At 41.2% G+C, this 25,561-nt stretch overlaps 1 protein-coding gene across 3 annotated transcripts in view; it reads right to left on the reverse strand.

Moving 5' to 3' along the window:
* The window catches only part of LOC126183328 (uncharacterized), a 191,109-nt gene that overhangs the window by 69,617 nt on the left and 95,931 nt on the right, over nucleotides 1-25,561 (reverse strand). For all 3 annotated transcript variants that reach the window (XM_049925192.1, XM_049925191.1, XM_049925193.1), the window contains one exon: nucleotides 11,826-13,377. In XM_049925192.1, the coding sequence (XP_049781149.1) occupies nucleotides 11,826-13,213 (1,388 nt within the window). In that variant the 5' untranslated portion in view covers nucleotides 13,214-13,377. The remainder of the gene's footprint in view (nucleotides 1-11,825; nucleotides 13,378-25,561) is intronic.

Here is a 25,561-nt window from a genome sequence, read left to right on the forward strand (position 1 = left end):
AGCAGACTTGCAAAAAGACAAGACTCATAACAAAACCTTTCATAACATGCAAGATCTTTAATTTAACTGAGAAAGGAAGAATAAACAGAAATTCAGCAAATAGTGCGGGGAAAAAAGGAATACATACTTCGAAAAAATGAGACTGACAGAAAGTGCCAAATGACAGAGCAGGAATGGCTAGAGGAGAAATGCAAAGGTGTAGAAACATACATTATAATGTTTATGTCATAAAACAGGTATCTAAGACTTCATAAAATTGTGAAATAACTGAACATAGCCTATGGTCTGCATACAATGACAATGTGACAACATCCACCTCGGAAGTTTGCTATAGGCCGAGCAATGCTCCAGTATATATAGTAACACAAAATTTCCAAGGCTGAAATTGACTGAAACAACAGTGTCACCGTATATGTGTGATGCAAGCAATTACAGTGTCACCAGTCCATAATTGCAGAATTATTTATAACAAATATCTCGTGCAATATATTAAGTGTACAGTGCACTATGATGTGATTACAACCACAGAATTCATTAAATGGAGTCCCTTTAAAAAGTCCAACTCTGTGCCCTTTGCCGCAAGTCAAGTAGTTAAGAATTTCCTTTAAGTATCACCATTACAGTACTGCCTCTGCCACCTGTACAAGGCCGTGACCGAGCACTTTCACTGCAGCAAAGGGACATCTATGAAGACACAGAGGTAGTAGATTTCAGAAAAATCATGAGATGTGATTGGTCCGCATATTTCAAATGACAGCCTCACATGCATGGTTACTCTATTACAACTAGAAACCAGAGCATGTCTTGCCATCACAAGAAGAGAGATGCAACATGACTGTGGTAAAGGCATATGACCTGCAGGGAAATTAAAGAGAACTCTGGAGAAGAGAAGCAGTAGTGTGAATATCAAGGACTCTGATGACAGGCCAGTACTAGATCAAGAAGAGAAGGCTGCAAGATGGAAGGGATATGGTCACATTGAAACCAAATCCGAAGGCAGGGTTGTTAATGAAATATAACACTTAGAAATGGGAGCACATTTATTACAAACACCAACATACATCAAGAGTAGAACTGAACTCTTGGACAGTGGGCGCAGCTACTTATCCAAACAGAGAATATCCCAGAATGTTGGTATCTACACTAATGTTTAATATTCCATAATATACAAACATTGTCAACCTAATATATTTCAATTAACATTACAGAAACAATGAATACTAATTAACAAATAATTGCTGATGGTCAGATTTGAACTGGTGACCCGCAGCATGCCACACTGCTTGCACAATAGCTCGTGACACTGCTCCCTCTCCTGAAGAAAAAGTGACCCCCCAATTCAGAACTCATAAGAGCTGACTACAATATCCTGGATCTAGATTTTGTCAATGGCCCTCTGTATGGCAGCACTGGTGGGTCCTCACATTCTAGACATATTGCTACATCATCTTCACTACGACGAGCATCATATATAGTCCCTCCCATCAAAGCTTTGCAATTGTTGAATGGATTTTCAGTTTCCTTGAACCACCCACTATCAATCTGCACTTCTGAGCTGTTGAATGGCTTTATGTAAACGACATGGGTAAAGTCTCTGGGCTTTTAACTTCTTGACAAGGAGTCTTAATCCTCCACTTCATATGTGATGTCCAACAGGCAACGAAGGATATAATATGGCCCTACATAGGGTTTTACTAATTTTTCTGGTAGTTCTACTTTCCGCACAGCAATAAAAACCCAAACCAAGTCTCACAGGTTTTATCTCGCTGGTCAGTGCTTGGCATTAGTCTCACAGGTTGTATCTTACTGGTCAGTGCTTGGCATTGTAGTGCTCTTAGTCCTCCTCCTGCCCCCCCCCCTCCCCCCTCCCAGAACGAGCATCCAGGGGCCTTATTTGAGCCAGCTGTTTTGCTTCTTTGGTCTTGGTGATTATGTGTATCACGTAGTCAACCTGAATATAATCCCATTAAAATGGGAAAAGCATACCCATTGTCATTTCAGCCTCCACATAGTCTCTCTGACACCAATGCACATCAATTTGCCAGCATCTAATTAAAACGTTATGTGAGGTCATTCATCTGTGGCTGTAGGCAGTTATTCTTTCACAATTGGAAAACTTTTGCACAATCAGATACAACAGTGAATGGTTTATATAATAAAAATGGTCAGAACTTGTTAATGGCCCAAACAACTACAAGGCACTCTTTTTCAGTTGTAGAGTAGTTCATTTCAGACTTGGAGAGTACTCAGGAAGCATAAGCTGTCACATTTTCAGCACCTTTATGAATTTATACTAGAACTACCTCTATTCCAAAACTGATAACATCATTGTGATGTTTGGTCTTGGCATTCTCATCATACAGTGCTAGCAATGGAGATGTTAAAACCTCCTTAAGGATAAGGAAATATTTTTGTTGCACCTCATCCCAGGGAAATGCTGCGTCTCCCTCCAGTAGTTGCAAGCGTCATGCCTTTGTGTTGGAGCCCTTAATAAATAGCCGATAGTATGAGCATGTTCCAAGAAAACTTTACACATTATGAATGTGATAAGGTGTTGGAAAATCTGTGCCTGCTCTTACTTTATCTGGACCACAATGAACTTCATCACCATTCACTAGGTGACCAAAGATTTTTATTTCTTTGGTGACAAAGAGGCATTTTTTTCTGATTCAGACAGAGATCTTCAGTCCGAACACATTTCAACATGGTTGTGAGGAGGCTTAGATGTTCTTAAAGAAAAACAGCACCAAATAGCAAACACAAGATGTCCATTGAACATGTTGAAGCAAGTTGTTTATCACATGTTCTGCTTGAAGATGGCTGGCACATTACACAATCAAAATGGCATAACTTTAAACTCAGGGGCCATCAGGAGTTATGAAGGCAGTCTTTCCCCGATCAGCCTTGTCAGCCTCAACTTACCAGTAGCCAGTATGCAAGTCCGTAACTGAGAAATGCTTTGCTCGTTTCAAGCAGTGTAGGGTGTCATCAATGCACAGAATGGATAAACCTCTTTGTTCCATGATTTTGTAAAGTAGGAGGAAGTAAATGCAGAAACACCATGTGCCATTTTTCTTCTTCACATGGATCACAGCTGACGACCAAGGATATTCTCAAGATTGAATGGTGTCATCTTCCATCATCATCTCCACTTCCTACTGGATTATTTTTAGTTCAGCCTACGACACCCTCTATGAGCACTGGGCAGTTGGTGGACAATCCCTGGGTTGATACAGTGTTTTGCCATGGGCTGCTTGGTCTGTCTTTTGTCCATTCATGATTTGAAAGCATGCAAAAATTGACACAGAATGTCTCTCACTCCCCTACATTATTACTCAGTCATACCAGATCCTTATGGCAGTTCAACAACAGCAAAATACAATTCCTTGTCAATGACTTTAAGCTGCCCTACCTGGACTGCTTCAGCTGTCAGTATGCACATACCTTTAGGGACAAGTTGTGGCTACTCATGAAAATTAGTGATACAAAGTTCTCCTTGACCATCTACAATGATTATGATCACTGCTGGCATATAGACTGACAACTGGAACATGTGTTTCTGATGACAGTGGGATAAAATCTCCAATGGTGAACAGCTGCCAAGAGCAATCTTTGTTGTGCGTGCTTCATGGAATAGCTTAGTCAGTATTCCACATCCTATGAGTGCTTTTGATACTTGCAAGAAGTCCCACCTGAGAATAACTTTTTTGACTACAGACTGTTAAAATGACAAATTCAAAAAGCTCCATTCTGTTATTGATAATTAGTCTTGCAATACATGTTCCTGTTGGCTGAACACATTTCCCATTTGCAACCTTCAGCACAATTGCTTTTGTATCACCGAACACATTCCTTTTTCACTGGTGGTGATAAGCTTACGACATTACAGAAAAAGAACCTGGTGACTGTCGTCCATGGAGGATTTACACCTGAGGCAGCCTCACCTCCACAGATGGTCACCTCTTCCTGAAATCAATGGCTATGTGAACAACTGTTATCTACATGGCTACAGGGAACAGCAATAGCATTTTAGAAAGTGAGCTCATTCAGAGTACAGATAGCCTACATCCCACAGGTCAACTAAAATTGTCTGCAGTTAACTGGCGTGAATAGGGCTATTGTGATGGTTGACGTCTTGTGGCATAATACTCACTAAACACTGATCCTCTTCCTCTGCAGTAGCATACATGTCTAAAGTGCTCACAGTGAAAACATACCAGTGTGTTGTTCTTCATCCTCCAAATGTCTGCTTTCTGTGGGGCATTGTACTTGGCAGAGAAGTTGGCTGCACACACGTTGGCCTGATGCTGCGCTGCCTTTTTGACAGTTGTGACATACGTTCAAATTGGCCCAGTGTACTCTTCGTAACACATTCGACCAGATGTGGAGACTGATGCCAAAGATTGAAACACTTCTTACTCGACATTCTGCATGACCTGATGTTGTATGGGATCATCACTCATGACTACTATTCCTCTGGCGTACTCAGTCCAACATTTACGACTGCTATACGCTGCTGTGCATCTTTTCTAACCATCTGACCTATGAAAGAGGAGAGCTCATGGTGGTCTTGCACAACAGCCTTTGAGATCACATTTGGCAATCATTTTGTCACACTTTTTTGGCTACAGTGCTTTGATTCACTGACACCACTTAATAAATTCTTCTGTTGTGACAAATTTTCTCAGAAGAGCTTGGTAAGTCTTCTGCAATTACTTTCATCAGGTGTGAGACTTTGTTGGCTTCTGTCATATTCAGATTTATGATGGGGCATATGACCAAAAAATTCTGTATGTACAAGTGTGTAGTTTCCCCATGATGATGGGCTCTGTTCTTAAATTGTTCTTTAGCCAAGCAGACTTGCTGCGGATTGCCATTACACATTTTCTACAGTTCAACTCGGAATTTGTTCCAGCTGTAGAGCTTCTCTTCATTGGTCTCAAACCACTGTTCGGCTGTGCCATTCAAGTAGAAATAATCTACCAAACACGTCACCCCCTGTTGTATCTGGCCTTTCAGCCATTTTGTCAGGTCCAGACCAGTGGCTCTGCATAACACTGATTGATGCCCGATACGCAAGTGACTTACTGCTGTTTTCGAATATATTGATCTTAGGAAAGATGTACTACTTGCATGCAGTTCTTCACCACATAAGCGCGACTTATACTTTGCCTAATTGGTGTCAACGTGATGTAAATGTTTTGAAATACCCAGCTTCCCCAGCAAACAATGTCGTGTTTAAACCATAATTAGACCCAAACATGAACGCAGGGTCATCAATGAAGCACAACACACAGAACTAAAAGTACATTTGTTACGGACACCAATGTACAGCCATAAAAGAAATGAACTGAAAATCAATAAACAATAAACAACAAATTGCTGATGATTGGGTTTGAACTGGTGACCAGCAAAAGGCCAACCAGGTAATAGTGCAGAAGTGTGGGACCCTGCAACATTACCACTGGCATGACGATGCTTAAAAAAACAAGGTGTCTACATATGAAAAGAAAAAGAAACACCACCACTGCCGGTCCCAAGACTGGGGCCTCATTTCGCAAGTGATGAGGAAGGAGGAGGGGGAGGAGTAACACCTCATTAAAAAAAACCTGGGTCCATCTGGCTCCGGATGGTAGCACCCTGTAAGGGCCCCTGCCTAGGGTTACTAGGTGAAACCTGGTCAACGGTCTCAAAGGCGGAAGAGGAAGTTCAGATTCCCAACGGCAGAGAGAGCGGAAGAACTACCTCCAGGACTCACAATCTTGGTTGTACATTTTGTGGCCTTTGGGCCACACCCAAAATAACTTTCATCAATCATGGAAGTGTGTGATGTAAACTATTTTACCCCAGGTGGACGATCCACCGTACGCCAGTACGTCAGCAGACATTCGGATTCTGGGGAGTCTGCAACATTGCACAAAGACAAGTCGGAGTGTATTGGAATCTCATCCAAATTTCAGTATAGGCAATCAACGTACCTAGCAACTTTCAATGCAAACTCATTGTTGAAAACCGGAAAACTAAAACATCTAACAGATACGCTAAAGAACCACAACATACTCCTAACAGCCATTCAAGAAACACGATACATGGATACAGATACCTTCGATTCCGAAGGTTTCAGGATATACAAAGGGAAAGTGGGACCAAGAGTAATGAAAAATGTACCACATCTTGGGACAGCCTTTATAATCAACAAACAAATCTTGAACTCAATAGTTGGCTTTGATTCCCAATCAGAAAGAATCTCAAGTCTTACATTCACAAGCACAAACAAAATATACACAATTATCAATGCACATGCCCCTACAAACGAGGATAACAGGAAAAACAAAGAAAAAGTGGAGGCCTTTTGGAATCATCTAGATGACATTATTCAGAAAATTCCAGATAAAAACATCATCATTCTTCTTGGAGATTTTAATGCACAGATTGGTAAAGAAAAAAGATACAAGAAAATAGTTGGAAACTATCCTGCACACAAGAGAACAAACAGAAATGGTGTGAGACTAATAGAACTTTGCCAAGCACACAATTTAATTCTAAAATCCACAGCTTTCAAGAAACTACCGCGAAGACAAAAGACATGGGTATCCCCAAATCCTAGCTTTGGGGAATTTCAACTTGATCATGTGGCAATCAAGAAGATTTCTAGCAAAGAAATCATGAATGTTAGGGTACTCAGGGGTGCAAACTTGGATTCAGACCATTACCTTTCTAAAATTAAGTTCAAAGTCATCCCAAACAGGAAACACAGCATGAAACAAATTAAGGGTCGGAAGTATAGCACAGAAAAGATATTAAAATCAGATGAATTCACAAAAGCAACAGAAACCATTCAGACACAAAGCTGGAGGGATATCAAGGAAAACCTCATTACTACAGCTGAACGGATAGCACCTAACAAAAAAAGTAAAAAACATGCCTGGTGGTCGCTGGAATGTGATGCCCTCATTGAAACAAGAAAACAGGCATGGCAAAATTGGCAATCACAGAAAACAGAAGAAAGTAGACTGAATTTCATTACAGTTAGAAAACTGGTAGATAAAGATATAAATAGGATTAAGAAGACACACGAAAACAAAACTCTCCTCCAAATTGATGAAGAATTTGCAAAAAACAACACAAGGAGCTTTTACAGAACTTTCAAACAAAGGTTATCAAGATACAAAGCACCCACCCTCCAATTTCGAGATGTAAATGGGACCATCGCTCACAACAACGCGGAAAACTGCAAAATACTAGCAGGCTACTTTGAGAAACTCTTGAATTGTGAACCCATCCTTGAAAAATTTGAATCCATTCCAAACAACCGTGAGAAGCCGGATTCGGAACCACCAACGACTGAAGAACTACAGAAGGTCATTTCAGAACTTAAAAACAACAAGGCGTCCGGAGAAAATCAAATAGTGGCCGAACTATGGAAAAAGGCTGACAAAAATGCAGTTACATCCCTAAAGTGTGTTTTCGATCAAATCTGGAAAGAAGAAGAGATCCCCGCAGAATGGAGAACAGCTCTCATCCACCCTATCCACAAGAAAGGTTTGAAGACAGACCTCAACAATTACAGAGGAATATCACTGCTGGATATAACGTACAAGATTCTTTCTAAAGTCCTTTTGAACAGGGCAGAGCCGCAATTGGATCCTCAAATCGGGGAATACCAGGGAGGTTTTAGAAAGGGTAGATCATGTTCGGAACAAATACTAAACCTCAAAAACATTATGGCATACCAAAAATCAAGGGCAAAGACATACGTAATCTCCTTCATTGATTTCAAAAAAGCATATGATTCGATTGATAGAGAATCTCTGTTATCAGTTCTGGAAGAAATGGGTTTGGATAAGAAAACAACTAATATTATAAAAGCGACCCTTACAAATACATTTTCGAAAGTTAAATTTATGGGCGAACTATCGGAACCCTTTGAAATAAAAACGGGAGTGCGATAGGGCGATGGGCTCTCACCGTTGCTGTTCAATTGTGCGCTTGAGAAAGTAGTCAGGGAATGGAACACAAATATTAAGAGTGGTATAAGACTGGGTTGCAAAAAGAAGAACCTTAAAGTAAATTGCATTGCTTTTGCAGATGATATGGCCCTATTTGCTGAAACAATGGAAGAAGCACGGGAGCAAATCCTTGAGCTAAAGAAACAAGCAGCTAAAATTGGTCTTCACATCTCCTCTGAAAAAACTAAGATATTGACAAACATCAAGCACTCATGTAAATACCTCAAAGTTCAAGAACAGAAGATTGAAATAGTAAAAGAATTCAAATATCTCGGAGAATGGATTACTTGGAATGCTGGGGAAAGCAAAGCAATGGAATCCAGAAAAAATAAACTTGAATTGGCCTTCCAACTAACAAAAAATACATACAACAAAAAATCCCTTTCATGGGGGTCCAAAATTACACATTACAAGACAGTGATTAAGCCAGAAGCACTGTATGCAGCAGAAACACTTAACATGAATTTCAAAGGCCAAATGGAGAAACTTGAGGTAAAGGAAAGAAAAATTTTAAGAAAAATCATTGGGCCAAAATTTCAAGACAATAAGATTATATACATCAAAAATGAAACTCTCTACAAGAAAATTGAAAAACTTTCAGATTCTATGCGAAAAAGGAGAATAAATTTTTATGGTCATCTTCTCAGAATGAATTCCAACAGATTAACTAAACAAATCTTTGACTTCTTCCGTAACCGAAAAACGAAGCCCAACTGGTTTAAAGAAACTGAGAAAGACCTAGTGGAATTAAATATTTCAGAAATTTCACTTATTGATCGAACTGCTAAATTAATTACTAAAGATGAAAACATAAGGTTCCAAGACAAATCCACACAAAAGTCCAAACCCTTCATCTCGGAAGAAGAGAGGAGAAGAAGATCAGAAACAATGAAGAAATACTGGGCCCTTAGAAAGGAACAACGCACAAAGAAATGATTGATCCAGCGTACCCCAAAGAGGGTGAAACGAAAGAAGAAGAAGAAAAGAAAAAGAAAAAAGCCACAGCTCTGAAGTTCATGTGACGTGTGAAGTGGGTTAATGATGTCACATTGGTGCCTAATTCCACACCAACTCTGCCAAATGCCACTGTGGATGTGTCATACATTGGGAAGGTTGTCACAGCCCCTCTTACCCACATTTCACTCCTCCTTTTGACATCTCTGCAGTGGAAGTCACAACATCCAGTGTTGTTGAAATCAGTGTTGAAATCATGTGGTTTCCTGATTAGTGGACCAAGAAAAATACTGCAGATACACTACTGCTCAGAACTGACACAAAAAGTCCTCAGGGAGTGGCATAAAGGGCATCAATGAAACCCTTTGTTTTGGGACATTAATTCCCACATGTTTTACAGTCTAAAACAGCAGCTCACAGTGCGATGACCTCACAGTGCGATGACCTCACAGTGCGATGACCTCACAGTGCGATGACCTCACAGTGCGATGACCTCACAGTGCGATGACCTCACAGTGCGATGACCTCACAGTGCGATGACCAACACAAAGCCATTCTTGACCATCTTTGATACTGCTGATATCTTCCTGACACTTCAACCCTTCTCTAAGAACATCATGGGCTAGCAACCCCATTAAGCGTGATCGCACCCCTTCGGAGTGACCATTTAAAACCATTTGACAAAATTTTACAATGACTCAAAGAGGCAAAGGTTCGTATCCTTTTTCTGCACTCCTGTTTCACACCCTCATGTGGCATGATCATGAAGGGTTGCGACATTGACATATGCATGAATAGAACAAGGCTCCTCTAAGAACCCCCAGTTTGGCAAAACCTTCAGTAGCACCTACCCATATTTTTTGAGAATTTTAAAAATATGCCTTGAGAGAGAAAATTTGTGAAGTAGCTTGCAGGCAGAGAACAGCTTCACACACCTCTGATGCAAGCTGCCTGTGTTGTGGTTCTGACCTCCATTGCACGAGCGGTGAAATGTGGGTAAGAGGGGCTGTGATGACCTTCTCATTGCGTGACACATCCACAGTAGCAATGGGCAGAACTGTGGTGAAATTTTGTGACAATGTGACATCATTAACCCACTTTACATGTCTCATAAACTTCTGAGTTCTGGACTCTTTTTTCACATGAGTACAAACCTTTCTGTCTGAAGCATCATCAAGCCTGAGGGTAAAGTCACAGGGCGCCATGCTTTTGTGCCATTAAAGAGGTAGGTTGTAGGTACCTTTGAGATAAATTTCAAACTCGTGCATCACAATGGGAAACAATTATGGGGTTATGAAAAAGTTATCCTTTTATTCTGTTGCACAGTATAGAAAGACAACAAAAATGTAACAAACTTGAAAACAATAGTATGGAGAGGGGAAAAGAAGTAGATGAAGATGAGACGGGACACATACTCCTGTGTGAAGAATTTTACAGAGCACTGAAAGACCTAAATCGAAACATGCTACACAGAGTAGACATTCCCACAGAATTATTGAGATATACCACGATAAAATTACTCCACCTGGTATGCAAGATGTAAGAGACAGGTGGAATACCCTCAGACTTCAACAAAATAATTCCAATGCCAAAGATGGCAGATGTTGACACATATGAATATTACTAAATCATCAGTTTAATAAGTCATAGTTGCAAAATACTGAGATGAACTGTTTGCAGAAGAATGGAAAGACTGTTAGAAGCTGATAATAGAGATCAGTCTGGGTCCAGAGAAATGGATGAACACATGAGGTAATACTAATCCTACAACTTATCGTAGAAGATAGACTTAAGAGAGGAAAACCTCCATTTATTGATATAGGAGTGTTTATTGCATTTGTAGATTTATAGCCAGCTGTTGACAATGACGACTGGTATAGACTCTTTGAAATTCTGATGATAGCAGGAATAAAATACACAAAGCAAAAAGTTATCTAGAACTTTTTACAGAAACAAGGCTGCATTCGCAAGAGTAGAAAGACTTGAAAGAGAAATAGCAGTTGAACAAGGAAAGATACAAGTTTGTAGTGTATCCCGCAATGTTATTTAAATTTTACACTGAGCAAGCAACAGAGGTAACCAAGGAGAAATTTGCAAATGGAATTACATTTCAGAGGGAAGAAATAAAAACTCTCTGAGAATTTTCAATTACATTGTAATTCTGATAGACTGTAAATTATGTGGAAGATCAGCTGAACAGAACGGGTAGTGCTCTGAAAAGATTACTAGATGAACATCAACAACCGTACAACCAGGGTAATGGAATGCTATCAAATTAAATCAGTTAAGCTGAGGGAATTACATTAGGAAATGAGACACAAAAGAAGTAGATGAGCTTTGCTATTTAGGCAACAAAATAACATGTTAGCCGAAGAAGAAAGATATAAAATGCAGACTAGCAGTGTAAGAAAGCATTTGATAAAGAGAAATTTGTTAGTACTAAATATAAATATAAAGTCTTAGAAAATCTCTTCTGCAGGTACAATATTGCAAATTGGTGATAAAGGAAATTTGTGGCACACATTGATTACAAAGAGATTAGTTCATAGCTCATCCTGAGACATCAAAGAATCTTAAATTTGGTAATTTGGGGAGAGGGGGATGCGGTGGGGGAGGTTTGTGGAGGAGGACCAATGTTTAACTATAGTAAGCAGATTCACATGGTTGCAGGTTGCAGTAATTATGCAGAGATGAAGGGGCTTGCACAGGATAGACTAGCATGTGGAGAAACATCAAACCAGGCTTCAGGCTGAAATCAACAACAACAACAACAACAACAACAACAACAAATACATAACTTTGCTGTAACAATTTCTATTTACCTGTAAAAATGTTACCATATTATTATTGCTTTGCACTTACCATTGGCTCGATGAACGAGATAGTTTTCTCTGAGATTGCTGCTGAGGAGGAACTCCATATGAACTCAGTGGTGGTCCTGCTTGAAAGAACCCGAATTCACGCCGCTTTGTTCGGTTTTCAGTGGAGAAGCAGCCTTCCACTTCCTGGACACCTGAAGAACGTTCATTATATCTTCCCCTTGGAGAATTTCCAAATGTGACAGTGTTACCAGCACCTTTGCTTTTCTCTCTATATTCTTTACTCTCTGGGTTAGTCTCTGAAATGGCTGTACGCATGTTTCCAGAGTAACAATAGTTGTAAGATTCATAGCTTCTTTCCAACATTAGTTGCCTTACTGTACCATTTTTGCACTGAGCAAGGACTTTCCGATACAACTGTTGCAGCAGTGCACTAATGATGTAAGTATGTACTTGTAATGGTATTGTTTCCTCTTGGTGTGCAAGGTGCTGAACAACTTCATTTATTGGTACCATTACCACATCCACATCTTCCCATTCAGTCTGTGGGCAATTCTCTTGCTCAGGTGAGAGAGCCTGTTGCAATATTGGTGTTCGTGATGAGTTGGGTTGTTCTGCTTTAGTCTGTGGACGTTTGTCTTGTTTGGGTGCTGTCCGTGCAGCAGTCTGCTGTGTTGCTTCTTTTTGTGATGAGCCATGTGTGTTCTTTGTTTTAGGACGTCTCCACCTTCTGAGTTCAGAGTGTGGAAAACCATGCTGCACAAACACTTCTACAGGGTTCCACATTCCTATTTCAGATTGAGACACACCTTGTCGTCTTGCCTGTGTGTGTGACACTGTCTGCTGTGTTGACCTAGTTTGAGTTGTATAAGACTGAACAGGTTTAGGCTGCGGGGTATTTGCCTTTGTAACCTGATTCTTTGGAGGATTTCGACGCACAGCTACAGTCTGTGTGGAACTACACTGAACCATTCTTGTTTGTGAATGATTCTGCTGTACCTTAGTAGTTTGTGCAAGTTTCCATTGCACAGATCTGTTTTGAGAATTCCTATTTGTCTCCCCAGTCTGTGAGGAACTCTGCTGCAGGGTTCCAAATTGAGTGCGACTCTGTTGCACGGTTTCCAGTTTCGAAGGATTCTGCTGAACAGCTTGCTGCATGCGTGGTGGAGCTCGCCTCATGTCATGGTCAGTTCTAGTTAACATAAGCAATGCATTAGCTGCTCTAAGCTCATCACCGCGACCTGACACTGCTAATCTTCTTCCAACAGTGGCTCCTTGTGATTCAGAACGTTTACGATCCACCAATGATAAACTAAAATCAGAATCATATGATTGTAACTCACATAAGTATAGATCATCAAGTGCACAAAGTATGGCATCAGCTGATTGAAGTGCAGCTTTATAATCAGGGTAACCACAAAACTTAGCCATGTCTCTGTTGCTCCCTGCTCTTTGTCAAAAACTTTGTGATAATTCTCAAAACCGGTGAGTATAACTGATTTACTTATTATTTAAGAAAGTTTCTGGTACTGTTATCTTCCAATTATTGAACCACTCTTCCCCAACTTCACTTTCTTGGAGCTGCACAGTTTGTGCTGCAAAAGAAAGAAAGATAACATGAATATGATGACATTATACCTTTTGAATACATTGTATATGATAAAAAAAAACTGCATATTTGTTCAAAGGAAATTGTTTCTACGTAAGTTCAGGACAGAAACCACAAATGAAAATCAACTACCTAAAATTACAGATTCTGGGTGAAAACATTTTGGGTATGTTTAGAGTCTGAAAAAATGTTTCTACTATCACGTTATTTGAAGTGAATACCTGGGGAGGTGGCATTATGTCAAGTTGATGCTCAAGAAAGATGGAGGGAGGCAGTAACAGTAAATCATACAGTATCCTTACAAATGAAACACTGCCACACCCTACACATCTGTACACACATGCCCTGCATAATACAATGAACACACACAGAATGTTAATTTTGCTTGACAATATTCCTTGCACACTATCACTCTGCCAGCATTTATTCACAGAATAATATGTATGAATCCACATTTCGTCTAAATAAACCACCAGCCACTTTAATTTTCATGCTCCGAATTTCCACAAAAATTAATGTAGTTTTCCTCTTTTGAAATTATGTCGTCTCATTTGTACATGGTAACTCTTTATTTTGCTATATTTTAAACACAAATTTCATCGAGAGAACAAGCAAGTGGACAACAAGGGATGGGAATGGGGATTGGAGCACAATGTAAATGGTTGAATGCAACCTGGGTCGGACACTTGGCATGCTCTGGTGAACAGCCAAAGAAACAGTATTATTTAAGCCATCACAATGAGTGCTCAGCCTATTCTGTAATCCATGTTCCTGTTGTCCACTCACTGTGTTCAGTGCTACACACAACCTGTACTTCACTACATTTTACATGTTGCTCCATTAAGTACTATATTCCACAAATCGTGTCCTTGCTGTAACAAATTTGGCGACGAGTGAGGGTTATGATTTCTCCGCATGTTAGTGTCAGTGCTGAGACGCCCGAAAAACATCTTATTGGAAGAAACACTCCACCGTATCATTTTCCAGCACAAAGCTTTCGCAGCACAAGAGCGCTTTCGCCATCGCTCTAAATCAAAGTGACATCTGAGTGTTTGTGGCAGGTTGCTTTCCCGTCAGTGCAACAATCGCTCTTTCCAGCAAATGATGAATCTGCTGAAGTTTGGGATACCTACGAGACATGGTTATGCCAACCCTTCCAGGTTTTTTGTGTGGGTTATGCAAACCTGGGTAGGGCTTTCTTTCTTTCTTTCCTGGCTTTCGTCTCACATTTATCAGTTGTTGTGCCAACTTGTGCCTTTGCAAGGACTGGCCAACTTATCATTTGATGAAATGAGCAAGAATCTCACAACCTATTACTGTGACAGAATGCATGCGTCATTGCGGTGTATGTAGAATTTTACCACTGCCAGAAACATCCAATCCAATCTTACAAAGCCTGCGCTGCAGAATTACACAGGTTGAACCGCCATCATAAATTTGTCACTAGCACACAGTACGGGTCACGCTGATCACATGGCGTGTGATATGATTAATCATCTAGCCCCGGATAGGGAAATCTGGAACAAGGCATTTCACTGTGAGAATCCGATGCTTATGGATGTGCTCAATATAGCACAGTCCTTTGAAGTGTCATGGGCCACAGGCAAGCAGATTGCTGTGTGGTGGAAGGTATTTGAAGCCACTCAGTCAACCCCTGTTAGGCATGCTGCAAGTGTTCAGGATGATGGGGAAGCCATTGCAGCAGTATAACCTTAGGATCAGCATCGCATGGGGCAGTGTCAGTTATGAGCACAGCAGCAACAGGCTACGTCACAACAGCCCCCTTCCATCTTGCCTGTACTGCTTCATCCAACACAAGCATGCTGCATGTCCTAAGTGTTGGGCTGTCTGCAACAAATGTCAAAAGATAGGCCCATTGCATTGGTGTGTAACTGCTCTTCAAATGTGGTGGACGCAGTAACAGCGATGGACATAAACTGTATCTCTACAATGACTGTTTCCTTGAACAAATAGTTTATTGACTTGCATGTGTTTAATAAACTGCTAAAAATGCAAATGGACACAGGAGCTACAGTAAATGCACAAACATATGTGGACTTAGGCTCTCCTTCCCTTACAAAGGTTTCACGGAAGTTGGTCAGCTACATTAAAGAGCAGATTCCAGTTCTAGCTCAGTTCTCTGCTCCTGTCTCTTACTAATCTGTTGTTCGCCATCTCATCTTCCTTGTAGTAGATAACTCCCACAAAATACCGTATTTACTCGAATCTAAGCCGCACTCGAATCTAAGCCGCACCTGAAAAATGAGACTCGAAATAAAGGAAAAAAAAAAATTCCTGAATCTAAGCCGCACCTGAAATTTGAGACTCGAAATTCAAGGGGAGAGTAAAGTTTTAGGCCACACCTCCAAGTCGAAACAAAGTTGGTCCATTGTAATATGAGACACAATTTAGGTCGAATGAATGACGATACAGCTACAGTAGTTTGGTTCGAGTCACAAGCTTAGCAGTTAAGCTTTACCAGGTAGCCATTGCTATGCGTCCATATTTATATATATATTTTTTCCTTTATTGATTTTCAATTCCCCCTGAAGGGGGCGGGCTGGCAGCAGCTTACTACGCTGCTCTACAGCCTACAGACTTTCATTTTAAAAAACGGAAGAAAAGAAACAAGAAAAACAGGCGATAAAATGGTGACGTCAAGTGTAAAATGGCGGAAAAATGCGGAAAGTTAAAACAGAAAGCAAAAGGGGTTGGCAACGTTAATAAAAGACACAGGAATCAGACAAGTAACATAGTACACACACAATTAAAAAACACGGCGACAGTCTGGTTTCTGTTCGCAAGAGATAAAAGGCACACCCAGCGACAGTATGATGGCCATTTGCAACACTTCCCAAAAAACACAACACGGAACACAGATGGGGAGGGGGACCTGGAGGAGGGGGAAGAACAAGGAGGGAGGAAGGGAAAAAACGAAAAAGAGGGGGGGGGGGGAAACAAGGAGGGAGAGGACTAATTAAGGGGGAGAAGGGCAGATGCGAGAGGGAATGAGAGGAGGCAGAGGAGGGAAATGTAAAAGGACTCGGGGGAGAGAAGGGAGCAAAGAGGATGGAAGGGGGGAGAGGGAGACCGGGAAAAGGACAGAGGAAAGGAGGGGGAGTGAGGATCAGAGTTGATAGGAGGGATAAATGGAGGGAGAGAGGGCATCATCCGGGAGGGGGAGTTGATGGAAGCCACCTTGGGAAAGGAGATGGAGGGTGTAGAGATGGAGGGTAGAGGGGACACAACAGTAAAGACATGGCAGGGGGCGGGGATGGGAGAGGAGAGGAGCAACCAGGGGTTGATGATGTTTGGTTTGTGGGGCGCTCAACTGCGTGGTTATCAGCACCCGTACAATTACCCAATCTTTGCTCAGTCCAATTTCGCCACTTTCCTGGATGATGATGAAATGATGAGGACAACACAAACACCCAGTCATCTCGAGGCAGGTGAAAATCCCTGACCCCGCCGGCAACCAGGGGTTGAGGGGGTTCAAGGCGGCGGGAGGTGTAGAGGATGCGGATATGTTCGAGGAATAGGAGCAGATGGGGGAAAGGAATGAGATAATAGAGGATCCGCGTGGGGGACGGGAGGCGTATACGGAAGGCCAGGCAGAGTGCATGGTGCTCAAGGATCTGGAGGGACTTATAGAATTGGGGGGGGGGGGGCATATTTATACAGGTACCCTTCCTTTTTCACGTGCTTTGTCTGGTTTGAATCAATTGCTTATTTTGCTTCGATCTGATAAGTGCCGTTTTCTTTGTTATAGGTGTTTACGTCACTCTAAGCTGAAAATGCATTACTGTACTGTGTCATGCAATGTCTGTCGCATTCTGATAGTGCGTGTTTATGGCCTGTCGCCGCTCGCGGCATGGCTTGCTTTTGTGCGCGCTGCCGCCACTTACAATTAAAAAAAAAAATAACAATAAAAAATAAATTTAAAAAAGAGAGAGGGAGAGAGGAATCGTCTCATTAACGAAACAATGGCAAGAGACTGCTATTTGTTGTTACTTACACTGGTGCTTTCTTTGATAATTATCAACAAGAACCAAATAATAGACTGCGTATGATAGAACATGTTCTGAACGAGAGTTAGGCGAAAATTTTTCTCCGTTTGAAAATCTTTGCGGCCGCTTCTTTGGTACATCAAATTCTGCACAGAAATTACAGTCATCTTAGATTTAAAAATCTAGTCAGTTGCCGTGCTTCATTTCGGACAGTATCACTATTAGGCATAAGAATAATATGAATATAAACATGACACGATACGTACATTCTTCCGCGTTTGTTGTTGTCTCTCACTAGTTTCGTAGTTTATTAGGCAGACAGGATTTAAGTGAGATAGCAACAAACACGAAAGAATACATGGCAAAATGTTTATATTCGTATTATTCTTATGGTGAAGAGAATACTGCATGTGATTCACATTTCATCAGGTTCCTATTAGCAACCATCTCTTCTCAAAGGTAGGAAAAAATTCAGAACGTAGAGTTGGCCATATTGACAAACATCCAAAACAGTCTTGCCAGACTGATTTTCGTAGTACATTGAAATTCTGCTACATTCAAAGATGAACAATACAGAATTTGTATTTACTTCGTTGGATAATGTATGAAAATGCAGTGGTCGAAACTCGAGGTGCAGAAAAAAAGCTCGTCTTCCACCTTTTTTTAAAATTTATTTACTGATGCAGAGGTTTTGGCGCTAGTATTTATCCTTGTGCCTACAAAGCATGCCTGTGTAGCGCTACATATATTCGACGGCAGAAGTTAATTGTGGCGGCACCTACCAACATTTTTCAGAACTTCCGCTTGCTTTGCACTCGATTCTAAGCCGCAGGCGGTTTTTTGGGTTACAAAAACCGGAAAGAAAGTGCGGCTTAGATTCGAGTAAATACGGTTGACCTGTTCAGGTTAGATGCGTTTAACATTTTTGGTTTGTCCATTGCTGATGAGGTAAATTTAGTGTCGGATCAACTTCCATATAAGCAACTGGAGTCCCCCTGTACTGACTTTTCATATCAGTTTTCCCTGGGGCTTGATTGTGCTGCTGGTTTTCCGTCCCACACTACTGTTAAAGAGTCAGCCAGCCCTCGCTTTTTTTTTTTTTTTTTTTTTTTTTTTTTTTTTTTTTTTTTTTTTTTTTTTTTTTTTCCGGGCGCAGCATGTGCCTGTGGCGTTGTGCAACTCTGTCAAGGCCAAATTAGACCGTTTGATGTCACTTGATGCCATTCGGTCTATTTCTTCCAATGAATGGGCTACACCACTGGCCGACAGGTAAGCTTTGCCTTGCAGCAACTTCAGTGTCACCATCAACGCACAGTCTGTGATAGATACATACCCTTTGCCCCAACCCGACGAGTTGCTGCAAAATTATGAGGTGGCCACTACTTTTCCAAGATAAATTTGTCAGAAGCATGCCTCCAGCTCCCCTTCAATGAGGCCACTACGCATCTTCTGGTTACCAATACATCTTTCATCCTATATCAATATCAACACTTACCTCTTGGCACCACTAGCACGCACACCATTTTCCAGCATTTTTTAGAACAGGTGACAGCCTTTGCGCCCAGCTACGTAAATTACCTCGACGATATCATTCTTTTGGGTTCCTTCGCCAAAGACCACCTTAGAAATCTCTGATCACCGTTCTGTTTTGCAGTCTGCAGGTCTCAAGGGCAATCTTGCTATATCTCAATTTTTTCAGCCATTAATTGAGTATCTAGGTTTCGAGATTTCTCACAGAGTAGTCAAGCCACTGTGTCACCATGCTGATGCAACTGCGGCTTTGCTGAAGCTGACTTCCATTAAGGAACTGCAAGCGTTTCCACATTGCTCTGCCCCTGCATGGGCTTTTGCGTAAAAGTGTACCCTTTCTTATGGGCCCAGCTTATAACCAAGTGTTTGCTTTACTTAAATCTAAGCTTCAATCTGCCCAGTGTCTTGCCACTCTTCAGCCAGGTCAGCATCTTGTGTTGGCTACAGATGACTCTCAGCACAGTACTGGTGCACAAATACGTGGGCAGATCTAAAAGACCCATTGCTTACACATCTAAGACTATAACTCCCACTCAGCAGCAGTATTCTTACACTGAAAAGGAGGCTTTAGTAGTTGTGTTCGCCCTCAAGAAATTTCATTTCTTCTTATTTGGTTCCAAGTTCCATTTAGTCACAGATCACAAGCTGTTGGTTGCTCTTTTTAACACTTCGGCTTCTGTGCCAGACAAGAAAGCACATTGCTTTCAACAGTGGGTTCTCTTCTTCTCTCATTATCATTATCAGATCCATTACTGGCCGACGGCACAACACGTCAATGCAGATGCCTTATCCCGCCTTCCAATCCGGCGAGACCCAGTGACTGACCACGAGTTGCTTTGTTTCTGTTTACAAATTGAGAACTAGAATGCAGTCAATTAGTTTCCCATTACTAGTGCTACGATAGCATCAGCTGTCACTGCCGATCCTGTACTTAGTTGGGTCCCCTCTTTTGTGCAGCATGGTTGGCCGGAAAAATCCCTGGGCCATGTCTCCAATCCCTTGCGTAATTATTTCTGTGTCCAGCACCGCCTTTGTGTGTTTGATGGGGTTCTCTTGTTCACTGCAGAGAACACTGCTCCCTGGGTTGTAATTCCCACTTCCTTATGTCGTAACGTACTGCAGCTTCTGCTTATCAGTCATTGGAAGACCTCTCACACCCAAGTTTTGGCCCATCGGAATGTATATTGGCCAGGCATAGATGAGGACATTACATGGCTTATCACTGTTTGCACTCACTGAGTTCAGCAACAGCTGTCCCCCCTAGCCGATGCCGCAGCTCCCATGGAAGTGTCTACACGTCGATTCTGCTAAGCCCTTCCTAAATCAGTAAAGCCTCATTATAGTGGACGCCTATTCCAAATTTCCCTATGTGGCACGTTATCTGCCCACGTCTGCTGCAGCCACTATTTTGGCCCTGTCTTAGATTTCTGCAATTTTCCGTATACCATCATTACTGATAACAGGCCCCAGTTTGTTTCTTGTTGCGTCTTTTTGTCAGGTTACTGGTGTTCACTACCTCGCAGCTCTCCCATTTCACCCTCAATCAGATAGTGAGACCAAATTCATGGTTGGGACATTTAAAACTCAGAGTATGTATCTGGCTAGTCCCTTGAACCAGCTTTAGACCATTTTCTGAGTTTGTACCATTTCACTCCGGTGAGGGCCAAAAACCCAGCGGAGCTGCTACATGCCAACAACAGACCTTCCTTAACCTGTTTCATCTGACATCGCGTCCTCCAGTATCATCAACTTCGCAACGATTCCAGCCAGATGGGCCTGTCTGGACTCATAGTTTCAGCTGCCAGCCAAACTGAGTACCTCCTGTCATTGAGTGTCACTGGGGCCGGTGCCTGTGCATCGTCCACAGTCCTGATGAGTGGATATCCCATCACTTCGACCAGCTGCAGCTGTGCACGAGGAGGCGCAGGCGGGGGGGGGTGTTCTGTTACAGAGGGCCCACCACCACGTCCCACATCCCAGCCATCGCAGATGTCTGTTCCTGTGTCACAGATGGTCCACTTTGCCCCACATTGTGAGTCTCTACCTGACAGATTGCTGCCCCCACTCCCAGACTGCCATTGCTGGTGAAGCCCCCGCTGCAGCTGCTGCTGCCTCAAATGCTGGGTCCTGTGCAGCCATCATCTCCAATGCCACTGCTGTTGCCTCCAGTGTCAACCGCTAACCTGGATGAGGACATTTCTATGGAGACATCGTCCCCTGTCCTGCCCTACGGTCTTTCACGAGAGAGGGTGCACCAAGCCAACCCATCATCACCCCAACTCACCAGTGATTGCCTGCTACATGCTGCAGCAGCTGTCATCATCGGGCAACGGAACAGATAACAGCACTGTCACTGATGTTTTCCAGGACGTAATGTCAGTGGATTGTCAGATCATTGCTCGTTTTTCATGGTACCAGTACGTATTCTGTACCATGCATTTTTCTGTGCCTAGTGTTTTTATGGACGTGTACCCACCCACTAGAAGGGAGGAATGATTTACCTTCACTCATGACACATGCAATTTCAGAGCTCATACGTCCACGCAGTTCACAGGCCCACTTACAGAGGCCACCTGGGTCAGCCTCCAGGTACACTCTGGAGAGCCTCTGGCGTGCTTTGGTGGGTCACCAATATAACAATGCTATTTAAGCTATCACAAATAAGTGGTCCGCCGATTCTGTAACCCGTATTACTGCTGTCCAGGCACTATGTTCAGTGCTACGCACAGCCTGTACTTCATTGCATCTTATGTGTTACTCTATAAGGTATTATGTTCCATAAATCATGTTTGTTATTGCTACAGCAATGGTGATGTAGCTTAAGGGGCTCTGGAAAGGCTCAAAATCATGAAAAGTTCAATTTTTACTTTTTTGCGTTTTCTGAATCTGCAGACTATTACCTTTTAATAGATATATAATTTATTCAATTCCGAAGACTACAACTATTTTTAAATTTTTTTTGAAATGTGTTCTACATGGGCGTGACCCACTGTGGCGCTGTTAAACTGCTGTCAAATGGTGTTATTATTAACGTCCGTGTTCATCAGGTACATTTTAGTGATGTGAGATAAAGTATGTGTTGTGGCTAACCTGTGATGGTTCAATATATATCGCTGGTGTGATTGTCGATTGTTTCATGTTTATTTACTCTGTCGTTATCTCGAAAATATTCGTAACTAATTCTGTTTCTTGAGTCTCTGTTTTGTTGAAGTATAATAATGAGTACAAGTAAAGTTATTAGAAATCCTCTGAAGGCTTTTAAGAAAAGGAGAAATGTTGGAAAGCCAAAGGTATGTCTTATTACTGTAAACAATAAAGACGATAACCAAGTGAGTGAACCTAACCTCTCAAGTACACCTGCCCATAGCAGTCAAAGTGGGAAAGAAAATACTTCACAGAAGAAGCTTGGTTCAATAAGTGAAAACTATGAATGTTTTATGGGCGAATCGGATGTGAATGAAATATTTGATATGTCGGTTCTCAAAGGAATTTTTTCAAACTGTGTAAGATGTATTCATTGTAGTGAAGTTGGTCTGGAACTCTCCATAATAAAGCACGTAGGACTTGCTAGTGAAATACAACTGAAATGTGATAAGTGTTCATACATGACCACCTTTTGGAACAGTGTTGCAGTAACTGCAACTGAAGAAAATTGTAGCAAAATCTACGAACACAACATTACATTTGTTTATTCCTTGCGTTCAGTTGGTAAGGGTGCAATTTTCTGTGGCATCATGAATCTTCCAAATCCCCCAACCAAGTTTACGACCTATAATAAATTAATAGGGTCTAAAGTAGAAGATGTCTGTATAGAATCTATGAAGAACGCTGTGGAAGAGGCAGTAATGGAAAATAATGGTAACAGAGATTTGACTGCAGCGTTCGATGGTACCTGGCATAAACGGGGACACACATCTCTTCATGGTGTAGTATCTGCCACCAGTATGTATACAGGGAAAGTTTTAGATGTAGCAGTAATATCAAAGTATTGTAGATGTCCACAAAAATATAAAGGTACACATGAAAATAATTGCAAAGCTAACTATAGTGGCAGTAGTGGAGGAATGGTAGTGGCTGGTGTTGCCAGTATATTTCAGTGTTCTGAGGCGTGTGATAATGCGATATGTTAATTACCTTGGTGACGGTGATTCTAAAAGTTTCAGACATGTTCAAGGACTGAAGCCCTATGGTGATGATGTTGTAGTGCAGAAATTTGAGTGTATTGGACACGTACAGAAGGGAATGGGAACAAGACTTCGGCGACTGAAAGCTTCGTACAAAAAACAAAAACTCAGTGATGGTAAAGGGTTGGATGGGAAGGGAAGGTTAACTGACAGTGTAATTGACAAAATACAGAACTATTATGGAATGGCTATTAGGCAAAATACACAAAGTGTTGACGAAATGAAGAAGGCTGTTTGGGCTCTTTTTTTTTTTTTCATACTTCTTCAACCGATGAAAATCCCCAACATAGCTTGTGTCCCAAAAAAGAAGACAGTTGGTGTAAATATAACAAAGGATTGCTAACTGGTGAAGTGTACACTCATAAGCATAGTCTGCCTCATGCAATAATGGAGGTGATAAAACCTATTTTCAGAGACTTAGCAGCACCTGAACTGTTGAAAAAGTGTATTCACGGAAAAACTCAAAACCCCAATGAAAGTGTAAATAGTGTTATATGGTCGAGAATCCGCAAGAGTGTATTTGTTGGAATAGAAACACTTCACTTTGGTGTGTATGATGCTGTTGCGACTTTCAATGATGGCAACATTGTAAGGTGCAAGGTATTTAGAAATATGGGAATGAAGATAGGTTCTAACATGGTACGAGCGATGCTTGCTTTAGACAAGGAACGCCTTCGGGCTGCAGACAGGGCTGTAAAGAGTCTAGAAATACAAGCAAGAGTAAACAGGAGGAGGAACAAGAGGAAGCTGGAGGAGGAGTTTGCAGAGGATGAAGATAATCCATCCTATGGACCTGGAATGCACTAAAAAGTTAATCCAATCTTTGTCGCTCGATTCCCAAAACTTATTTTCTCATACTAATTACATGTTTTCTAAGGATCTCCCAAACATATTTGTTTCAAACTTTCAGTAAATGTTACACAGTACCTTCTGCATAATTTAACACAGCCTTTTTCCAAAAAACTGTATATTTTTGAATATATAAATAAAAAATTGCAAAAAAATGTTGTAAATTTTCATTACAATTGAAAAAAAATCATCTTTAATAACTGAACTAAAATTTTGTAAAATCCCTGTGTTAAGTTGTAGCCCATATTCCAATAAATAATCTGTAAAAAGTCCAACTTCCTACCTCAAATACTTTGTGAGGAAAGATGTAATTTATAAGCGTTATTTTAACATTGCAAGTATAGGGCGTTCCGGAGCCCCTTAAGATGCTTGATATTACATTGTAAAGCAGTCCACACTGACACGGAGGATATCATCCTCAGTGACTGAACATGATCAATTTACTTATCATCCATTAAAATACTTTTCACATTAAGAAGAGAGAAAAAGTCAAGGTGCACAGCCTCAGACTGGCACTTTGTAGGTCTTAGATTCGATACCAGTCACACAACAATTTTTTTTTTTTTAACTTTTGTCAGAGTCAAAAACTGTTGATGGATGTGACTGAAAATAAGGGAGACGAATGCGGAGTTTAAATAAAACAACAGTGTAGGGCTGCAAAATTTATAGATGGAAAACCATTATTATGGAATGCTTCCCCTTATATTCACAAAAATTAAATGCCACCATGGCAAGGTGTCTTCATACATTCACGATATGAGAACAGTTTAGGTTTTATGACAAATATCATTCAAAAAATTGTAGCTGTAACATAATAAATATATATGCATACAGTTAATGCACATCAAATTTGAAATCACTTGCATTTCATCTCTTTCTCATCTACTTTCTTATCACTGTTATGAAGACAGTTGTTAATTGTTATCAAAAGAGAAAGTACAGCAAAACTAATGATAAAGAGAAAATACAAACAAAATTGTAATTCTTGAAGTTTTCCCCGCGTATTGAATGTTCAATGAGATATCGGGATTGCAGCCGGATCATGTTGACTTCTAGCCATGATACTTCGGCTGGCAATCGTCCAGCCATCTTCAGGTGAGTGTCTGTCACTGGAGACTGCAAGTTCCCAGAGTCAACTTTATAGCAAAAAATTGGCACAAAAACGCATGCGCATCTGCCTCAGTCACAGGAGAGTTCTCTATCGAAATCGGAACTACTGCTCTATCTGTGGCACGCAGGTGCATGCGTAAAGGTGAAAACATGTCCGCCCTCTGTCGGAATGCTCACCCGCATCGCTAAAAACAGACGTCAGATGTTGCCAGACATGTCATTATGAATAAAATGTCTTCTCTCAGAGGAAATTAGAGAGATCACCAAGTCCCAAGCCTTGTCCAGTTGAAAACCACCATCACAATTTATAAGATTTTGTGCTAGTCGTATCTCCACAGATTCTTTAATTACTGAATCGCAGAAAGTTTTCGCTGGGGCCAAGATTTTCATGGCAGAAAAATCAGTAGCGAGTCCTGTGGTAATACACTGCTCAGCTACTGGGCTGCAAAAGGCCAGTGTGGCATTCATGTTCAATGCACCTTTCATGTAC

Source organism: Schistocerca cancellata, chromosome 4 (genome assembly GCF_023864275.1).
Source record: "Schistocerca cancellata isolate TAMUIC-IGC-003103 chromosome 4, iqSchCanc2.1, whole genome shotgun sequence".
In the NCBI taxonomy this organism is placed as follows: domain Eukaryota; kingdom Metazoa; phylum Arthropoda; class Insecta; order Orthoptera; family Acrididae; genus Schistocerca; species Schistocerca cancellata.